Source organism: Spermophilus citellus (assembly GCF_964194105.1).
Source record: "Spermophilus citellus genome assembly, chromosome: 4".
NCBI classification, from domain to species: domain Eukaryota; kingdom Metazoa; phylum Chordata; class Mammalia; order Rodentia; family Sciuridae; genus Spermophilus; species Spermophilus citellus.
Genome location: NC_138185.1, coordinates 171,851,410 through 171,872,260, shown reverse-complemented (window position 1 = coordinate 171,872,260; position 20,851 = coordinate 171,851,410). Strand labels below are relative to the sequence as shown.

The 20,851-nt window shown below is 36.0% G+C and overlaps 1 protein-coding gene across 1 annotated transcript in view; it reads left to right on the top strand.

Moving 5' to 3' along the window:
* FANCM (FA complementation group M) overlaps positions 1-20,851 on the top strand; it is a 71,635-nt gene that overhangs the window by 6,898 nt on the left and 43,886 nt on the right. The window contains exons 4-9 of the mRNA XM_081292173.1: positions 959-1,117; positions 4,687-4,818; positions 14,611-14,743; positions 15,417-15,542; positions 16,240-16,326; positions 19,068-19,252. Coding sequence (XP_081148299.1) covers positions 959-1,117; positions 4,687-4,818; positions 14,611-14,743; positions 15,417-15,542; positions 16,240-16,326; positions 19,068-19,252 — 822 coding nt within the window. The remainder of the gene's footprint in view (positions 1-958; positions 1,118-4,686; positions 4,819-14,610; positions 14,744-15,416; positions 15,543-16,239; positions 16,327-19,067; positions 19,253-20,851) is intronic.

Below are 20,851 nucleotides of genomic sequence, written 5' to 3'. Positions count from 1 at the left end.
AATGTATATAGATCCTCAGTAACTGTAGTGTACTATTTTAGGCAGTGTGGTAGGTGTTGTGAATACAAAGGTGACTTGAAATATGATTCTTGTCCTAGGGTGGTTTTTACTTAAACTAAGCCCCTGAGGCATTCTAGTGTTTAAAAAAAAAAGTACCTAATTTCTAGACACTTTCAGGATCCCTTTTCTTTTGTTTGTTTCTTTCTTTATGACTTTTAAATCACATTTTCAGTGTTATAGTCTTCTGATGTTGTAGTTGCTTATACCTAAACGTTATATCTTTTTTGCTCCAGTTCCCTGGTTTAATAATTGAGTTCCATTATATGCTTTAGATGCATGAAGTTTAGCCCAGAAATATATTCACAGCACTTACGTTAATTTAAATGAAAAATTTCTACTAATTTATTAAAAGTTGATATAGTATATACCTTCCATCTCAACAAGTCCATTTATAAACTATTCCTAAGATACATTGGTTTCCTTTAATAGTTCCCTCTGCTTTTCCCATAAAAATATCAGTAGAAAAAAAGAATTATGCCAGGTAATGAGGAAACCTGTGTTCTAATTCTGGCTCTGAAATTGACTCTGTTTTATAAGCTTCTGGGGATTTAGTTTGCTAATCTACAACTTTGGTTTTGTCTAAAACTTTTTTTTTTCCAATTTGGAAAGTGCCAAAATACATTTGAGGAACTTGTTGGACATTTACTAATATTCTTATTTCTTGGATGCTTGGCTTGAAAGGTTGTGGGGGGAAAAGATGTTCAAAAGTATTTTCCCTTGTTGTGCTACTTGTGATATACTTGGTTAATAGGCTTGTCTTTTTTCTTTTCTCTTTGAAATTTAATGATATGAATTTCTAGTGCTTCTTTCAACATTTTATTGCTATTTTATTAGTAAGTTAAACCCCCCAAATTTAATGTGATATAATTTATAATCATACTTGATTGATTTTACATAGGCAGTGCAACAGGTTATTACCAACCTACTAATTGGTCAAATAGAGCTTCGTTCTGAAGATTCTCCAGATATTTTGCCATACTCTCATGAAAGGCGAGTAGAAAAGCTTGTTGTTCCCCTTGGTGAAAAACTTGTATCCATTCAAAAGACATATATCCAGGTAAGCCGTTTTTAATCACAATTCGGGTTTTTTGTTTTGTCTTGTTTTGGGTTTTTTTGGGTGCCATGGATTGAGCTCAGAGGCATTCAACCACTGAGCCACATTTCCAGCCCTATTTTGTATTTTATTTAGAGACAGGGACTTACTGAGTTGCTTAGTGCCTGGCTTTTGCTGAGTCTGTCTTTGAACTCAGGATCCTCCTGCCTCAGCCTCCCAAGCTACTGGGATTACAGGCATGCGTCACTGTGCCCGGCTACAATTTGGGTTTTTTTTTTTTTTTTTTTTTAAGAGAGAGGGAGAGAGGGAGAGAGAGAGAGAATTTTTTTTAATATTTATTTTTCAGTTATCGGCAGGCACAACATCTTTGTTTGTATGTAGTGCTGAGGATCGAATCCGGGCCGCATGCACGCCAGGAGAGCGCGCTACTGCTTGAGCCACATCCCCAGCCCTACATTTTGGGTTTTGATGGATGAACTGGTATTATAATTATTTCAGAATTTGGTTGTGAGATATACAGTATCTCATTGTATATAATTAACATGTGAGAAATTTTTTTGGAATGAGCACCATGTTTTATATGTGCTACCAAGTATTATGTTAAAGGGAAACATAAGAGACCATTTCTAAAGCCAATTGTAGCTTTTTTTTTTTTTTTTCTCTTTTCTTTTTTTCTTGTTGTACTGAGGATTGAACTTGGGACCTCACACATGCTAGGCAAGTGCTCTACCACTGAACTACAATCTCAGCCTCCAGGTGTTTTTTTTTTTTTAATATTTATTTTTTTTTAGTTGTACACAATGTCTTTATTTTGTTTATTTATTTTTATGTGGTGCTGAGGATCGAACCCAGGGCCTCACATGTGCTAGGCGAGCGCTCTACCGCTAAACTACAACTCCAGCCCCAGGTTTATTTTTTTAAGTGAATATTTTACCTGTAGTATGAAACACAGACCTATCTAAAGAGCAGTCTACACAAAACTTAAGTGAGTTGTTGAGTGAATTTTCACAAAGTGAACATACCCATAACATACACCCAGAATCAGCCAGAAGTTTCCTTGTAATGAGATATATTTTTAATATTTTTCTTCCTGATTCTTTGTATAACAGTTCTCAAGTGAAAATGATTTTGCCCATTTGGTGACATGGCAATGTCTTGACATGGATTGGGTTGTTTTGGGTTGTTATAACTGGAAGCCACTAAACATCCTATAATGAACAGGATAACCACCTTATAATGAAGAAATTTCTGGCCCCCGAGTCTCAATATTGTAGCTGTTGAAAAGTTGCTTAGACAGTTGTTACTTTAAATAGGAGAAATCTGAGGTAAGGCATTGTTTTTCTGTAGTTCATAATTAGTCTCGTAGTAGGAGAACAACATGTTTTCACATCTACATAGGCAAGGATTAAAGGTGGCTGCAATTTATTTGCCACTTCTTGCCCTGAGAGACGAGATAAAATTTCCCTTCTCTTAAATCTAGGCTGGCCCTGTGACTGACCTATATAGAATGGGATGACCAAGTTAGCCATAACCAATCTCAAGTTAGTCATTTTGAGAGGAAAGCAGAGCAAGTCGTTAGGTAAAATCAAGAATCCAAATATATGGCTTCAGTCAAATTACTTCTTGTTGCCAGTTGTCTGAGACACCAGACATCAAGGAACTGAGACAAGCGTTCCCTATTATGCTGTCTCTAGGTTTTTTTTTTGTTGTTGTTGTTGTTTGTTTGTTTGTTTTGTTATCAGGGGTTAAACCCCAGGAAGGTTAATCACTAAGCCACATCCCCATTCCTTTTTTTTTTTTTTTGGAAGTTGTAGATGGACAGAATGCCTTTATTTATTTTTATTTTTTAATATTTTTTAGTTGCAGTTGGACACAATACCTTTATTTTATTTATATATTTTTATGTGGTGCCAAGGATCAAACTCAGGGCCTCAAACATGCTAGGCAGGTGCTCTACCGCTGAGCGACAACCCCAGCCCATTATTTATTTTTATGTGGTGCTGAGGATTGAACCCAGTGCCTCACGCCAAGTAGGCCAGAGCTCTGCCACTAAGCTACAGCCTCAGCCCCCCCAGTCCTTTTTATTTTTTATTTTGAGACAGGATCTTACTAAGTTGTTTAGGGCCTTGCTGAGTTACTGAGCTGGCCTTGAACTTGTGATCCTCTATCTCAGCCTCCAGAATCACTGGGATTATAGGTGTGTACCACCTGCCTGGCTAGAGTACTTGTTTAGGCAATGTGATTAGAAATGCTGGAAGGGAAGAAGAGAAATCTACTAATATAACTATTTTATGAAATAAAAATTAGGCAAAATTTAAACAATTACATATTGCTGTAGTAGGTCTTCATTTGAAAATCTCTTTTTTTCTTCAGTGTGCCATAAGCTTATTCCTGTCTCAGGACTCTTGGTCTGCTATTTCTTTTCTGGAATGCCCTATCTTGAAAACTCACAAGGTGGACATACCTCATTATTCACATGGCAACTCAAATATTTTGTATTCAAAGATTCTGGAGCATTATTGTGTTTTAGAGTCTTAAGAGCCTTTATCATTATCAATATTACCTACTTTAATTTTTCAGTTTTTTTTTTCCCTCTCTAGTATTGGGGATTCAACTTAGAGCTTTGAGTATGTCAGACCTGTCTCTGTATACTTCTTCTTCTTCTTTTTTTTTTTTAATTTATTTTTTAGTTTTAGGTGGACACAATATCATTATTTTTTTTTTTTAATGTGGTGCTGAGGATCGAACCCAGTGCCTTATGCATGCCAGACGAGCACGCTACCATTTGAGCCACATCCAGAGTCCTCTGTTTACTTCTTTATTTTTGCTTCCATCCACCCTTTACTTCTTTATTCTTTGCTTCCTTCCACTGAAATGTAAATTACATGGGAACAGCAACTTTTTTCCTTTTATATAGGGGGTTTAACGCAGGGGTACTTTACCACAGAGCTACATCGACAGTCCTTTTAGTTTTAATTTTGTGACAGGGTCTCACTAACTTGCTGAGGTTGACCTTGAATTTATAATCCTCCTGCCTTAAACTGAATCTCTGGGATTATAGGATTTGCCTGGCAGCAAATTAAGCACAATTTACAACAATGCTTTTTATGTAATAAATGCTTAATAAATATTTTTGAAAGAGTAAATCAATGAGTGAAACTAAATATACTCAAGACATTTCAGTTTGTTTAGTAGGCTACAAATATTTTTTGAAAAGTTATGTGGTATACTTTGTTCTGGGCACTGATGATGCAACAGTGAAGAAATCCAAGGCCCTCCTTTTGTGGTACTTAGAGTGTGTGTAGGTTGACAAGGAGATGAGTAAATAAATAAATATGTTCTTAAAATGTAGCTGACAAAGTAATTCCTTATGTTGACTTGTGGATATTATCTGGGGTTGCATGTCAAGTACTTCTAAATTTTGTTATCTTTGCTGGGTTTACTTAAAAATTCATTTAAAGACAAACTATTAAACTTATAGTTCCTATTTTAATATATGGTGAAATGATTGTATTTGAAAAAGGACTTTAAAATAAACTTAAACTAATTTTATTATTATTTTTAATTTTTAGATTTTGGAAGCATTTGCCAGTTCTTTGATTCAGAAGAATGTTTTGATGAAAAGGGATATTCCCAATCTAACAAAATACCAGATAATTCTGGCAAGAGATCAATTTAGGAAAAATCCATCTCCAAATATTGTAGTAAGTATTTTAAAATAAATTTTGATGATTGATTTAATTTTTGCTCAGAGCCAGGATAAAATGTAAATGATGGGTTTTAAGCATCGAAGGACTTAGATATGATTTATATAGTTTATAAAAGTCTAACAAGAATACAATTTAATGATTTGAATTAAGATAAATTTATCTTTTAACTTTTAATAAAAAATTGATCTTTAAGTCCATTTCTATTTTGTAAAGTCATTGAGACCCAGAGCATTTAGTCTTAACTCTTTTTTTTTTTTTTTTTTTTTTTGATGGTGCTGGGGATTAAATCCAGGGCCTTGTGCCTGTGAGACAAACACTCTACCAACTGAGCTATATCCCCAGCCCTAGTCTTATCCTTTTATTTATTTATTTATTTGTTTAGTTGGAGATGGATAGCATGCCTTTATTTTTATGTGGTGCTAAGAATTGAACACAGTGACTCACATGTGCTGGGCAAGCACTCTGCCACTGAGCTACAGCCCCAGTCCTAGTCTTACTCTTAATACTAGTGTTGTAGGGATAAACAAGACAAGGCACGCAAGATAGCAGGAAACAGTTTTATTTGGCTTCAGCCAGGTTCAGAGGGCATAGCTTTTGCTGTAATCAATCTCCTGAAACCCGAGTTCAGGGAGTTTCAGAGTTTTATACCCAGCATGGAAGGGGAGGGGCTCAGAAGTTCAAAGTCTGCAGACGTTCACATAAAAGCAGCTTTATCTTTCACTGTTCTGGACAAGTTAACTCTTCAAGGACAACACCTGAGAAGGGGAGAGCTTGTTCTCCCTTTCTATTTTTCCCCTGCCAGCTGTTACCATGGAGCCCATTTGTAACTTATCTTAAAAATGTAGACATCTCTGTGAAGCCCAGCTCAAGGCCAGAGGCCTTGTTTGCACATTTCTTTAAAGTACTATACTGGATACATTTGTGAAAAACTAGTAAGGGGGTGTCCAGCACCTGGAGTGCTGGTATCTTCTCAGCCAGTGGCCAAGTAAAACAGGGCGACACGAAAATAGGAAGTTTATCTACATTGGACTCTTTCTCAGAGACTCTTTTGCTGACAGTCCTAAAATCAGCCATGGTGGAGAAAGGGGGTGCCACTTCACTAGCAGTTGGAGAAAATATCACAGCAAGTTTCTTTTTCCTAATCTTCATAGGAAAAAAAGTAGATGAATACAAAAATATCCATCAAGCTAGGTTCATAGTCAGAGAGACTGACCGGCCTAAGAAGGCAATGAGTCATTCTTGAACTGGGAGGTGATTCATATGCAAAAGAATAGAACCAATTAAAAGAAGGCAGTGGTGTGTACCCGTAATCTCATCAACTTGGGACACTGAGGCAGGAGGATCATAAATTTGAGGCAAGCCTGGGCAACTTCCTAACAAGACCCTCAGCAAACTAGTGAGATCCTGTTTCTTTTTTTTTTTTTTTTTTTTTAATTGGTTGTTCACAACATTACAAAGCTCTTGACATATCATATTTCAAACATTAGATTGAAGTGGGTTATGAACCCCCAATTTTACCCCAAATGCAGATTGCAGAATCACGTCGGTTACACATCCACAATTTTACATAATGCCCTATTAGTAATTGTTGTATTCTGCTACCTTTCCTATCCCCCCTCCCCTCCCCTCCCATCTTCTCTCTCTACCCCATCTACTATAATTAATTTCTCTCCTTGTTTATTTTCCCATTCCCCTCACAACCTCTTATATGTAATTTGGATAGCAATGAGGGTCTCCCTTCATTTCCATGCAATTTCCCTTTTCTCTCCCTTTCCCTCCCATCTCATGTCTCTGTTTAATGTTAATCTTTTCTTCCTACTCTTCCTCCCTGCTCTGTTCATAGTTGCTCTCATTATATCAAAGAAGACATTTGGTATTTGTTTTTTAGGGATTGGCTAGCTTCACAAAGCATAATCTGTTCTAGTGCCATCCATTTCCCTGCAAATTCTATGATTTTGTCATTTTTTATTGCTGCATAGTACTCCATTGTGTATAGATGCCACATTTTTTTTATCCATTCATCTATTGAAGGGCATCTGGGTTGGTTCCACAGTCTAGCTATTGTGAATTGTGCTGCTATGAACATCGATGTGGCAGTATCCCTGTAGCATGCTCTTTTAAGGTCTTCAGGGAATAGTCCGAGAAGGGCAATAGCAGGGTCAAATGGTGGTTCCATTCCCAGCTTTCCCAGGAATCTCCAAACTGCTTTCCAAATTGGCTGCACCAATTTGCAGTCCCACCAGCAATGTACAAGTGTACCCTTTTCTCCACATCCTCGCCAGCACTTGTTGTTGTTTGACTTCATAGTGGCTGCCAATCTTACTGGAGTGAGATGGTATCTTAGGGTGGTTTTGATTTGCATTTCTCTGACTGCTAGAGATGGTGAGCATTTTTTCATGTACTTGTTGATTGATTGTATATCCTCCTCTGAGAAGTGTCTGTTCAGGTCCTTGGCCCATTTGTTGATTGGGTTATTTGTTATCTTATTGTCTAATTTTTTGAGTCCTTTGTATACTCTGGATATTAGGGCTCTATCTGAAGTGTGAGGAGTAAAAATTTGTTCCCAGGATGTAGGCTCCCTGTTTACCTCTCTTATTGTTTCTTTTGCTGAGAAAAAACTTTTAAGTTTAATTAAGTCCCATTTGTTGATTCTTGTTATTAACTCTTGTGCTATGGGTGTCCTATTAAGGAATTTGGAGCCCGACCCCACAATATGTAGATCGGAGCCAACTTTTTCTTCTATCAGACGCAGAGTCTCTGATTTGATATCAAGCTCCTTGATCCATTTTGAGTTAACTTTTGTGCATGGCGAGAGAAAGGGATTCAGTTTCATTTTGTTGCATATGGATTTCCAGTTTTCCCAACACCATTTGTTGAAGATGCTATCCTTCCTCCATTGCATGCTTTTAGCCCCTTTATCAAATATAAGATAGTTGTAACTTTGTGGATTAGTCTCTGTGTCCTCTATTCTATACCATTGGTCCACCCGCCTGTTTTGGTACCAGTACCATGCTGATTTTGTCACTATTGCTCTGTAATATAGTTTGAAATCTGGTATCGCTATACCGCCTGATTCACACTTCCTGCTTAGAATTGCTTTTGTTATTCTGGGTCTTTTATTTTTCCATATGAATTTCATGATTGCTTTATCTATTTCTACAAGAAATGCCATTGGGATTTGGATTGGCATTGCATTAAATCTATAGAGAACTTTGTGTAATAACGCCATTTTGTTGATGTTAGTTCTGCCTATCCATGAACAGGGTATATTTTTCCATCTTCTAAGATCTTCTTCTATTTCTCTCTTTAGGGTTCTGTAGTTTTCATTGTATAGGTCTTTCACCTCTTTTGTTAGGTTGATTCCCAAGTATTTTATTTTTTTTTAGGGTATTGTGAATGGAGTGTTTTTTCTCATTTCCACTTCAGAAGTTTTGTGGCTGATATACAGGAATGCCTTTGATTTATGTGTGTTGATTTTATATCCTGCCACTTTGCTGAATTCATTTATTAGTTCTAGTAGTTTCTTTGTAGACCCTTTTGGGTCTTCTAGGTATAGAATCATGTCATCTGCAAATAGTGATAATTTAAGTTCTTCTTTTCCAATTTTTATGCCTTTAATTTCTTTCGTCTAATTGCTCTGGCCAGTGTTTCGAGAACTATATTGAATAGAAGTGGTGATGGAGGGCATCCCTGTGTTGTTCCGGATTTTAGAGGGAATGCCTTTAACTTTTGTCCATTCAGAATGATGCTAGCCTGAGGCTTAGCATAGATAGCTTTTACAATGTCAAGGTAAGTTCCTGTTATCCCTAGTTTTTCTAGTGTTTTGAACATAAAGGGATGCTGTACTTTGTCGAATGCTTTCTCTGCATCTATGGAGATGATCATATGGTTCTTATCTTGAAGTCTATTGATGTGGTGAATAACATTTATTGATTTCCATATATTGAAACATCCTTGCATCCCAGGGATGAATCCTACTTGATCATGGTGCACAATTTTTTTGATGTGTTTTTGTATTCGATTCGCCAGAATTTTATTGAGGATTTTTGCATCTAGGTTCATTAGAGATATTGGTCTGTAGTTTTCTTTCTTTGAGGTGTCTTTGTCTGGTTTCGGAATCAGGGTGATGTTGGCCTCATAGAATGAATTTGGAAGAGCTCCCTCTTTTTCTATTTCCTGAAATAACTTGAAAAGTATTGGTATTAGTTCCTCTTTAAAGGTTTTGTAAAACTCCACTGTATACCCATCCGGTCCTGGGCTTTTCTTGGTTGGTAGTCTTTTGATGGCTTCTTCAATTTCATCCATTGATATTGGTCTGTTCAAATTGTGTGTATCCTTCTGACTCAGTCTGGGCAAATCATATGACTTAAGAAATTTATCGATGTCTTCACTATCTTCTATTTTATTGGAATACAGGTTTTCAAAATAATTTCTAATTGTCTTCTGTATTTCTGTAGCATCTGTTGTGATATTGCCTTTTTCATCCCGTATGTTAGTAATTTGAGTTCTCTCTCTTCTTCTCTTCGTTAGCATGGCTAAAGGTCTGTCGATCTTATTTATTTTTTCGAAGAACCAACTTTTAGTTTTGTTAATTTTTTCAATAGTTTCTTTTGTTTCAATTTCATTGATTTCCGCTCTGATTTTAATTATTTCTTGCCTTCTGCTACATTTGCTGCTGATTTGCTCTTCCTTTTCTAGGGCTTTGAGATGAAGTGTGAGCTCATTTATTTGTTGGTTTTTTCTGTTTTTGAGGAATGGCCACCAGGCGATGATTTTTCCTCTTAAAACTGCTTTCATTGTGTCCCATAGATTCCGATATGTTGTGTCTGTATTTTCATTTATCTCTAAGAATTTTTTGATTTCCTCCTTTATGTCTTCTGTAACCCATTGATCATTCAGTAACATATTGTTCATTTTCCATGTGATGTAGGATTTTTCCTTCCTTCTTTTATCATTGATTTCCAGTTTCATTCCATTATGATCAGATAAAATGCATGGTATTATCTCCACCCCTTTATATTTACTGAGGGTTGCCCTATGGCATAATATATGGTCTATTTTTGAGAAGGATCCATGTGCTGCTGAGAAAAAAGAATATCCACTTGATGATGGTTGATATATTCTATATATGTCAGTTAAGTCTAAGTTATTGATTGTGATATTGAGTTCTATAGTTTCTTTATTCAACTTTTGTTTGGAGGATCTGTCCAATGGTGAGAGAGATGTGTTGAAGTCACCCATAATTATTGTGTTGTGGTCTATTTGATTCTTGAACTTGAGGAGAATTTGTTTTATGAATTTCGCAGCACCATTATTTGGTGCATAAATATTGATAATTGTTATGTCTTGTTGGTGAATGGTTCCTTTTAACAGTATATAATGTCCTTCTTTATCCCTTTTGATTGACTTAGTTTTGAAGTCGATTTTATTCGATATGAGAATGGCCACCCCTGCTTGCTTACGAGGACCGTGTGCGTGGTATATTTTTTCCCATCCTTTCACCTTCAGCCTGTGTATGTCTTTTCCAATCAGATGTGTCTCCTGGAGGCAGCATATTGTTGGATTTGTTTTTTTAATCCATGATTCCAGCCTATGTCGCTTTATTGGAGAGTTTAAGCCATTAACATTCGGAGTTACTATTGATATATGGTTTGTACTTCTATCCATGTTTGATTATTTATCCTTTTTTTAAAAAATTTAGTTTGTTTCTCCATGATTATCTTTCCCCTCGCCCTCTGTCTTTACTGAGGCACTTCCCACTGTCGGTTTTGGTTATTGTTTTTCATTTCTTCCTGGTGTAGTGTTTTGCTCAAAATGCTTTGCAATGCTGGTTTTCTAGCTGCAAATTCTTTTAACTTTTGTTTATCATGAAAGATTTTTATTTTGTTGTCATACCTTAAGCTTAATTTTGCTGGATACAGAATTCTTGGTTGGCATCCATTGTCTTTCAGTGTTTGAAATACATTGTTCCATGACCTTCTTGCTTTCAGTGTCTGTGATGAAAAATCCGTTGTTAACCTTATTGGTTTACCCCTGAATGTAATCTGTCTCCTTTCTCTTGTAGCTTTTAATATTTTCTCTTTGTTCTGTATATTGGATATCTTCATAACAATGTGTCTTGGCGTTGGTCTACTGTGATTTTGTGTGCTCGGTGTCCTGTATGCATCTTCAATTTGTATATCTGTTTCCTTTTTTATTTCTGGAAAGTTTTCTGTAATTATTTCATTCAGCAGGTTACTCATTCCCTTGGTTTGAATCTCTGTACCTTCTTCTATCCCGATGACTCGTAAGTTTGGTTTTTTTATGTTATCCCATAACTCTTGGATGTTTTTCTCGTGATTTTTTACCAGCCTTTCTGAGTTGGCTAGACTCTTTTCAAGATGATATATTTTGTCTTCTTTATCTGACGTTCTGGCTTCTACTTGCTCCACTCTGTTAGTGATACTCTCAGTTGAGTTTTTAAATTGGTTTATCATTTCCTTCATTTCTAGAATTATTGTTTGATTATTTTTTATAATCTCTATCTCTTGATAAAGATGCTTAACTTCTTCTTTTATCTGTTTATGTAATACATTCTCAATGTGTTCTTTTGCTGCTTGAATTTGCTGTCTTATATCCTCTTTAAGGTTCCATTCCATCTGTCTAAGGTGTTCCTTGAGTTCTTTATATGACCATTTTTCTGATGCCTCTAGGTCCTCCTGAATATTTAGGCTGTCCTGCATTGTTTGTACTCCTTTTCTTCCTTGCTTTTTGAAGCTGCTCGTGTTACTTCTTGTTCTGTTTGACTGCTGAGTTACTGTTTACTCCTATAAATTTATTTGATGCTTGGGAGGAAAGGTATTAGAAGGGAAGGGAAGAAGTCACTAAAGAGAATGAGAATAAGCAGGTAGAATTCAAGGAAGGGGGGATAAGAGAAATGAAAAGACAAAAGAAGAAAAAAAATAGGAAATAAAAAAAGAAAAAAAATTTAAAAAAACAGCAAGAAAGAAAAATGAAAATGAAAGAAAAACCCAAATCAAAAAAAAAGAGAGAAAAGAAAAAAAAAAAAAAACTGGGCTGGGGATGTGGCTCAAGCGGTAGCGCGCTCGCCTGGCATGCGTGCGGCCCGGGTTCGATCCTCAGCACCACATACCAACAAAGATGTTGTGTCTGCCGAGAACTAAAAAATAAATATTAAAAATTCTCTCTCTCTCTCTCTCTCTCTCTCTCTCTCCCCTCTCTCTTTAAAAAAAATATTTAAAAAAAAAAAAAAAAAGAAAAAAAAAACTAATAAATGCAGTCTTAGAGTTTGATTAACTTCTCTTCCAGTAGGTGGCGCTGTGCCCACCAGGCCAAGTTTCTCCTGTCAGTACGCAGGAACCAATCACTGTGTAGCAGCTCCTCCCAGACTGGGCGAGTCTCCAATCCTGAGTGCCTAGGGCCTCCTCTTGTGTCTAGTCACTTCCCAGTTTTCCTCTAGCCAGGCCCCTCTCACGGGTGCCGCTCACCACAATACTGGCTACACGCCAGGTCTGCTGCTCCCGGGAGCCCTGTTTTCATGAACGACTGGGCACACTCTTCCAGTTTGCCATTCCCTCAGACCCTAAGTTTGTAGAGCTTGGGGCTGAGAATCCTCAGCGAATTTTACTTGCCCTCCAGTCGCCACGCCCCCGGTAGCTGGTGCAAGAGGCCTCAGCTGTCAGCCCTGGTGGGAGCGGTTGTTCTGCGCCGCGGGTCCCGCGCCATCTCTGATTCCCTCGGGCTGGCTATCGCGCTCACGGGAGAGCTGGGAGGGGCCCTTTCGGGAGAGCTGGGAGGGGCCCTTAAGGTTTCCCCGATGTGTGGAGAGGGAAGGCTAGGGAATTACACACCTGTAGCCGCAGGTTTCAATGAAGTTATCTCCTGCGCCGCAGTCTGATGACGTCAGTTCTCTGCCATGGTGGTGTCTCTTGCAAATGGTGACAGTTCGTTTCCCTTTGCCGGGCGACCAATGCAACGGGTGGGTCCTTACTGTCTCTCCCAAGCCCCGTTTCAAACCTGTGGCCACTACCTATGAAGGCTCGGTAGGCATTTACCTCCGTAGGATGAGAAGGGCTGACCAGTTGTTTCAGCCGGATGGATTAGTGCTGAGTCACAGCTGTTTGTCTGCGGGAAGCAGGCGAACGGGAGCTTGAATTCAGCCGATCCAGGCTCAGTGTGTGTTCTGAGAGGCCTAGACTGTTCGCCCCAGATCCTTGTCAGCTCAGCATTGCCTAGTGATCCTGAGCAAACAGATTTAGGTTGTTTATGACTCCCTATACCCGCACAGCTGAAGAGGTCAGAGACTTGATCTCTCCGCGCCCGCCGCCATGTTGGACTCCCTCGTGAGATCCTGTTTCAAAGTTAAAATTAAAAAGTTCTCCTGGATTCAATCTCCAGTATCAAAAAATAAAGGATCATTTTCTGTGAAATTTTAGAGTGTTATATAAAACTTTAATAAAAAGGTTTTAATTTCTGCTAGGAGTTCAAAGTTCATTGAAATTTTAAATAATGCTTTTATAACTGTTGAACTTGATCTTATTGGTAAGGGTTTATATTTTATAGAAAGGTGGATTTGCTTTTTTTAGGTTAATTAGGGTGCCATTTTAGGCTTTATTGCTGCCCTGGAAACATTTAAAATGACTGTCACTAATGTTAAATATTTCTAAAAATGTAAGGTAAAACAGTTTTCATCTTGAATAAAGTAAAATAACTAAAATATATTCTTAGTGGACTTCTTTTAAAACTCTCTTATGTGAGTACACCTGCTGCACACTCCCATGAAAGGAATGTATGCTACATTTTTCCACAAGGGTAAGTACTGATTGAAGTACAAGGCCTATTGACCAAATTTCCTGGATTTAAGTACTAACTCTGCTACTTATCACCTTTTTGAGCTTTCCTTTTCTGTAAAATGAGTATAACAATAGTACCTACTTCCTGAATATTAAATTATTTTGTTTGGGTAATATACTTAGAACAGTGTTTAGTGCTCTGTGTCAGATATTATGATGACATGTATACCTGGTATTAAGCCTTGGTGTTCAACAGTCTGATTAAACATTTGTCCTTTTGCTGATAACTTTCATGAGGATAGGTCCAGGTCTGACATGTCCATTTCTGTTGTATCTCATATATCCAGCTTAGTGCATATTGTAGGTACTTAATAAATTGTCTTTGTTATTATTATTACTTTTTGGTCCTGGGATTGAACCCTGAGGTGATTTATCACTGGTCTATACCCAGACTCTTTTATATTTTATTTTGAGACAGGGTCTCAGTATCAGTTTGGGAGGCTGAGACAGGAGAATCACAAGTTCAAGACCGGCCTCAGCAGCTTATCGGGATGATTTATTTCAAAATAAAAAAATAAAAAGGACTGGGAATGTAGAACATCTCTCGGTACAACCCCAGCATACAATATTTAAAAAATAAATAAATAAATAGAAAGGACATGAATCTATAAAGGACTAGTAATTTACCTATAAAGAGAAATAATACGATAAATGTTTTTCTCTTCTTTTTTTCTTTAAAATGTAAAGTTTTCAGCTGAATTAAAGACAAAAGTAAGGGGGCAGATATTATATAGAAACTTCAGATTTCATATGGAAAGTATACTTTTCTGTACAATGCTGTTTAATAGAACCAGTACATGTTAGTCTAGCATGGAATAATTATTATGATCATTTAAATTTTATTATAAATGATATACTGCCTGTTGGCCTGATAACTTAGGCATGGAGGATATATCTTCATTTCTTTAAGTGTGATATGTGCTTGTTTTTCTAGGGAAAACAACAAGGCATAATTGAGGGAGAGTTTGCCATTTGTATTAGTTTGTATCACGGTTATGAATTATTGCAGCAAATGGGAATGAGATCATTATATTTCTTCCTTTGTGGAATTATGGATGGAACAAAAGGTAAATTATATAAAATTATTTAAAGAAATAATGCACGTGTCATTTTGGTTAAAGACAAATTAACCAATTTGAGTGTCTTAAAAATGCTTTATTCTTAAAAGCAGGGGGCTAGTTATGTAATAAATGGCTGTATTTGTTTTTGAAAATTACTGAAAAAGGAAAGTAATTTATTAATATATATGTGAATATGGAATTGGAAAAAGTTGCTGACTTTCTTTTTCTTTTCTTTTTTTTTAAAGAGAGAGAGAGAATTTCAATATTTATTTTATATTTTTTTTTAGTTTTTGCAGACACAACGTCCCTGCCTACATGTGGTACTGAGGATCGAACCCAGGCTGCATGCATGCCAGGCGAGCGCGCTACCGCTTGAGCCACATCCCCAGCCCAAAAGTTGCTGACTTTAATGTTTAAATTTGATAAGGTTGGGGCTGGGGGTTGTGGCTCAGCAGTAAAGTGCTCGCCTAGCACGTGCGAGGCCCTGGGTTCGATCCTCAGCACCACATATAAATAATAAAAAATAAAAAGATATGTGTCCAACTACAACTAAAAAATAAATATTTAAAAATAAATAAATAAATTTGCATTCAATGTTGAAGTTTAATTTTTTAATAAATAATAAATCTGACTAGATTGCTATTAAGTTTATTTGTAAATTTTTTTCTAAATTTTAAAGGAATGACACGGGCCAAAAATGAGCTTAGTCGAAATGAGGACTTCATGAAACTCTATAATCATCTAGAGAGCATATTTGCACATATGTGTGATACTTCAGCAAGTGACGTTTCTGCTATCCAAAAAGGTCTGATTTAAAACAAAAATTATATATTGGTTTACCAGGAGTGGTGGTACATGCCTGTAGTCCCAGCTACTTGAGAAGCTGAGGCATGAGAATTGCATTAGCCCAGGTTATGTAACACAGCAAGACCATGTCTCAGTATAAAAAACCAGTAATCATTCATATATATATATAAAATGTTTAAAAGTAGTTTATAAATTAATAAATATATATTTAAAATTAATTTTGAAATTTTGCTCTGTTGATATAAACATATTTATATTACAACAGGTTTAAAGATTTTATTCTGTTAGAATTAATGTAGTCAGCAGTATACATAATAGATATTAGTAGTGGTTACTAATAGTGAAAATTCTCAGAACTGCCAAAAATTGATTTAGAGTTTGACTAAATATGTACTCTTTCCCCTGTTTCAATTTGGATTCTCTTTTAGAATATAAGTTTCATAAAAATTCCAATATTTTCTTCTGATATGCTTATGTGCTATGTAGATGCTACTTACTGTTTAAAATGAGGATGTAGCTCAGCAGTACAGAACTTAGATAGCATGCTTGATGCTCTGGGTTCAATCTCTGGTACCACTAAAAAAAAAAAAAAAGGAAAATTTTAGCATGTACTTTGAAAAGGATATCTTCATATACATTAGAATAATTAATATGGAAAAATACTAAGAGAATGTTGATTTTTTTTTTTCCCACAGGAGATAAAGATAAAAAGTTTTTCTATAGTCATCCAAAGTTAAAGAAATTAGAAGAAGTTGTAGTTGAACACTTCAGATCATGGAATGGTAGGTAATAATTTATGGTTCAAGGAAAGTTTTGAAAGAACTAAAACTAAATTTGAAGTTGTACTAACTTTTCTTGAAGAAGGTGGATTTTTAATTAAAAGCTCTGAGAAAGTTTGGAAGGGTGGGAGTAAGGGAAATGGTGGGAACGTTAATTAATTATTCTATGAAAAAATTCAGTTTGGTGCAACACAGGGGAAGAAGGCAATGAAACTTTGTATAATATAGTGGCAGGGAAATGTGAAGTAGGAAAGAAGATAGAGAAAGAGAGGGAACATCATGGATGAGAGTTATTTTATAGGGCAACTAGAGAAGACCTGCCTCTAGAGTGATAGTGGAGCAAACCTTCAGAATTTCTGGGGGAGGATCATTCCAGGCAGAGCATAGCAGATTCAAAGATCTTGAGGCAGTAGGGTGCTTGGTATGATGATTAAGGACTAGTAAGTGGTGTGAATGAGGATGAGAGTGGTATAGGTGAGAGGTAGCAAAGGCTAGATCATGCATGCATGGCTGGTAGGCCAACTCAAAACTTGGTTTTTTAATCTATGGCTGTTTATGGTTTTTGAAACCATCACTAGCAGCAAAGAACAGCAAGGATAAATATGTAAGGTAGCACATATGTTTATTAGCTTGATTTTACCATTCAAAAATGTATGTGTGTATGTATATATACATATGTATATAAAATGTATATCATAAATGTATTTTCACTTGTTAATTAAAAAATACAAGAACAACATAGAGAGGAAAGAGCAAACATGTTAAGATGGTTCTGAGTCATCCAAGTAGAAATGTCAAGTAAGCACTGGACAAATAAATCTGGATTTCAGAAGAATGGTCTGGGCTATTTTTATGTATTTGCATATATATGAATAAATTTTGGAGTCATCAGCATAAAGATAATATTTAAAGTTTCAGGAATGGATGTGATCACCAGGAAGATAGTTTGGAGACAGAAGAGGGTCCAGAATGGTGTCCTGAAGAATAACAGCATTTAGAGTTCAGAGAAAGAAAGCTACCAAGGATCTTGAGGAGGAAACCAAGTGAAGTATGATAGAAGCTGAGGGAAGAGACTATATTAGTAGGAAAGCGTGAATAATGTTCAATTTTGCTGAGAAATGTGGTTAAATGAACTGAAAAGTATTCATTGAATTTGGCAATATGAAAGTTGTGGATAGCTTTGGTACAAGGAGCTTCATTGAAATGAGGGTAGAAAGGCAAGCTCCAGTAAGTCGGATCTAGGCTTTGTGGTGAAAGTAGCAGTGTATCAGGAGTTAACAGATACAAAGGCTTGACGCAATGACAATTCAAAGGAGGTTTGTCTACAATAATTTTACTTGTTACAGCTGTTTCCTGCAAGTCCTACTTTTTGCTTATTGTGTTTATTGCTTGTATGGATTCTGAACTTGGTTTGTTGCTTAAGTACTATAATTTATATGCATTAGATTAGTCTTTAGGGTTGTAGTGAAGATTAAATTAGTTAATATAAAATATGCGTACTGTAGTCTTTGGCACACATCTGATGGTTAATATAAGTCATAAAAAAGAAAAAAGGGCCAGACGTGTGGCACACACCTGGATTCCCAGCAGCTTGGGAGGCTGAGGCAGGAGGATCAAGAGTTCAAAGCCAGCCTCAGCAAAAGCAAAGTGCTAAGCAACTTAATGACACTCTGTCTCTAAAGAAAGTACAAAATAGGGCTGGAGATGTGGCTCAGTGGTTTAGTGCCCCTGAGTTCAATCCCTACCACTTACAAGTTTTTTTTTACTTATTTTTAAATATACTTCAGAGCGTAACTCCCCACCAAAAAAAAAAAAAAAAAAGGATTGTAAAAGTCCTAACCAAATTCATAAACAAAAGAAATAATAATAAGCTGTGTGCGGTATAATCCCAGCAGTTTACGAGGCTGAGGCAGGAGGATCACAAGTTCAAGTTCAAGGGCTGGGGACATAGCTCAGTTGGTAGAGTGCTTGCCTCACAAGTTCAAGTTCAGCCCCAGCAATTTAATGAGAACTTAAGCAACTTAATGAGACCATGTCTCAAAATAAAAATAAAAAGATTTGGGGATGTGGCTCAGTAGTAATATGCCTCTGGGTTCAATCCCCAGCATACTCTCTTCCACCAGGGGGAAAAAAAATTAGCCTTTATTGGACAAAAAGAAATAATCACCAAAACATCCACTCAAGTTGTAATTATGAATCAATTATTATGTGCAAAATACTATTTTTTTACCTTCTGTTAATCATCAATCCTTTTTAAATAAGAAGAAACTAAACCTCAAAGAAATTTAATACCTTTATTTACAATCACCCAGAAAGGAAGTGGCTCAGCCACAAAAATCATGTTCTTATTAGCTTATTTACTGTCTCCCAAGCGTAGAGACACGGGGAACAGCTTTGGAATTGACTGTAGAGTATATTCTGCATTTATGTTTAGGAATTTCAAGTATAGCAGATTTCGGGATGCATGGCCTATATTAAATTAGTCTTTAGTAAACAGAATGGCTGGTCAAAAGTGATTCTGATAATTCTTGTGTGATTTATTTAGTACTGTGACAGTCAGTGAGAAATAGGGCACCAGCCTTATTAAAAATTACTAGAAAATATAGTAAAGAATAGTTAAAATATAGTTAAATATTTTTAAAGAATTATTGTTTATTAGTATATAGTTTCAAACTTGTATTTTGACTAGTTCTTATCAAAATGTTTTTCAGAAACTTTTAATTGAAATATTTTCTGTTATATAGCTCAAAACATCTCCGAAAAGAAATTTGGTGAGACCAGAGTTATGATCTTCTCTTCATTTCGAGATAGTGTTCAAGAAATTGCAGAAATGTTTTTACAGCATCAGCCAATTATTAGGGTAATGACTTTTGTTGGCCATGCTTCAGGGAAAAGCATGAAAGGTTTTACTCAGAAGGAGCAACTGGAGGTAAGTATTTTTGGAGGTGATGAAATAAAAATAAAATTGATTATCTTTGTACTTAAGGTTATTTTTATTTTAACGTACTGGCAATTGACTACTGAAAATAATTTTATAGTAAGTATGTGAATAAAGATTATCTTATTTTGAAAGATCAGGTAGTGTTTTAGTGGTTTTGAAAGTTTTATTATTTTTCATAACCTAAAGTATAATAGTTAATATATTATACTAGGTCCATACAATCTAGGTTGGAATTCTACCACTTTTTTTACTTATTTTTAAATATACTTCACAGCGTTGTTGTAAGCATTAAGTGATATCTTATTGTAGAGTTCTTAGTAAATGTTTTCTATTTAAGTGACTTTAATAATTTCTTCTAAACCAATAATGAGCTTATCTCTTTCATCAGTTACCTAAAAATCTTTTTTTAAAGAAGGATTTTTTTTTTTTTTTTAAAGAAAGAGTGAGAGAGGAGAGAGAGAGAATTTTTTAATATTTATTTTTTAGTTCTCGGCAGACACAACATCTTTGTTGGTATGTGGTGCTGAGGATCGAACCCGGGCCGCACGCATCCCAGGCAAGCCCGCTACCGCTTGAGCCACATCCCCAGCCCTAAAGAAGGATTTTTTAAAAAAATTTATTTATTGATTTTTAGTTGTCCATGGACCTTATTTTATTTATTTATATGGTTCTGAGAATCGAATCCAGTGCCTCCCACATTCTAGGCATGTGCTTTACCACTGAGCTACAACCCCTGCCCTAAAAATCTTAGGTTAGAGGAAACCATAATGTATTTGAGGTAGACCAGTGCTCTGAATAAGAAGTCATAAATTTAAGAAGTGCTGTGACATTTTGAGGGGGATTTTAGACTATCAATTGTTACAAATCTGTAGGTTTTTGCAGATTAGCTATTTTTAGTCCATATATCAATTGTTACTTATAAATATAAATAGATGTGTCTTTAACGTGCAGTTCATTTCAACAGTTCCTTTCTTGATTTTTTACAATAGTAGTTGAGGAATTCCTCTTATTTTAAATTTATTAGACTATTAGACTTGTCTGCACTGTACTCTAAAGAAGCCAATTATGCTTACTGAATATGGTGTGGAAATTGCTTCAGTCTGAAGATAACAACACCTTTACCTGTTGTAACATCAGATTATAAGTAATTTAAAGGGTGTAGACATCTAGTGATTATTGCTAATTTTAACAGTTATATATAAATGAAAAATAAAGTCAAATTTTTTGCCTTGGGGGGGGGTCAAGCATTTTCTTTTTCTTTTTTTTTTTTTTTATTGTTGGTCGTTCAAAACATTACATAGTTCTTAATATATCATATTTCACAGTTTGATTCAAGTGGGTTATGAACTCCCATTTTTACCCCGTATACAGATTGCTGTATCACATCAGTTACACTTCCATTGATTTACATATTGCCATTCTAGTGTCTGATGTATTCTGCTGTCTATCCTATTCTCTACTATCCCCCCTCCCCTCCCCTCCCCTCCCCTCCCCATTTCTCTCTCTACCCCCTCTACTGTAAATAATTTCTTCCACTTGTATTATTCTTCTCTTACCCCTCATTTCCTCTTATATGTAATTTTGTAA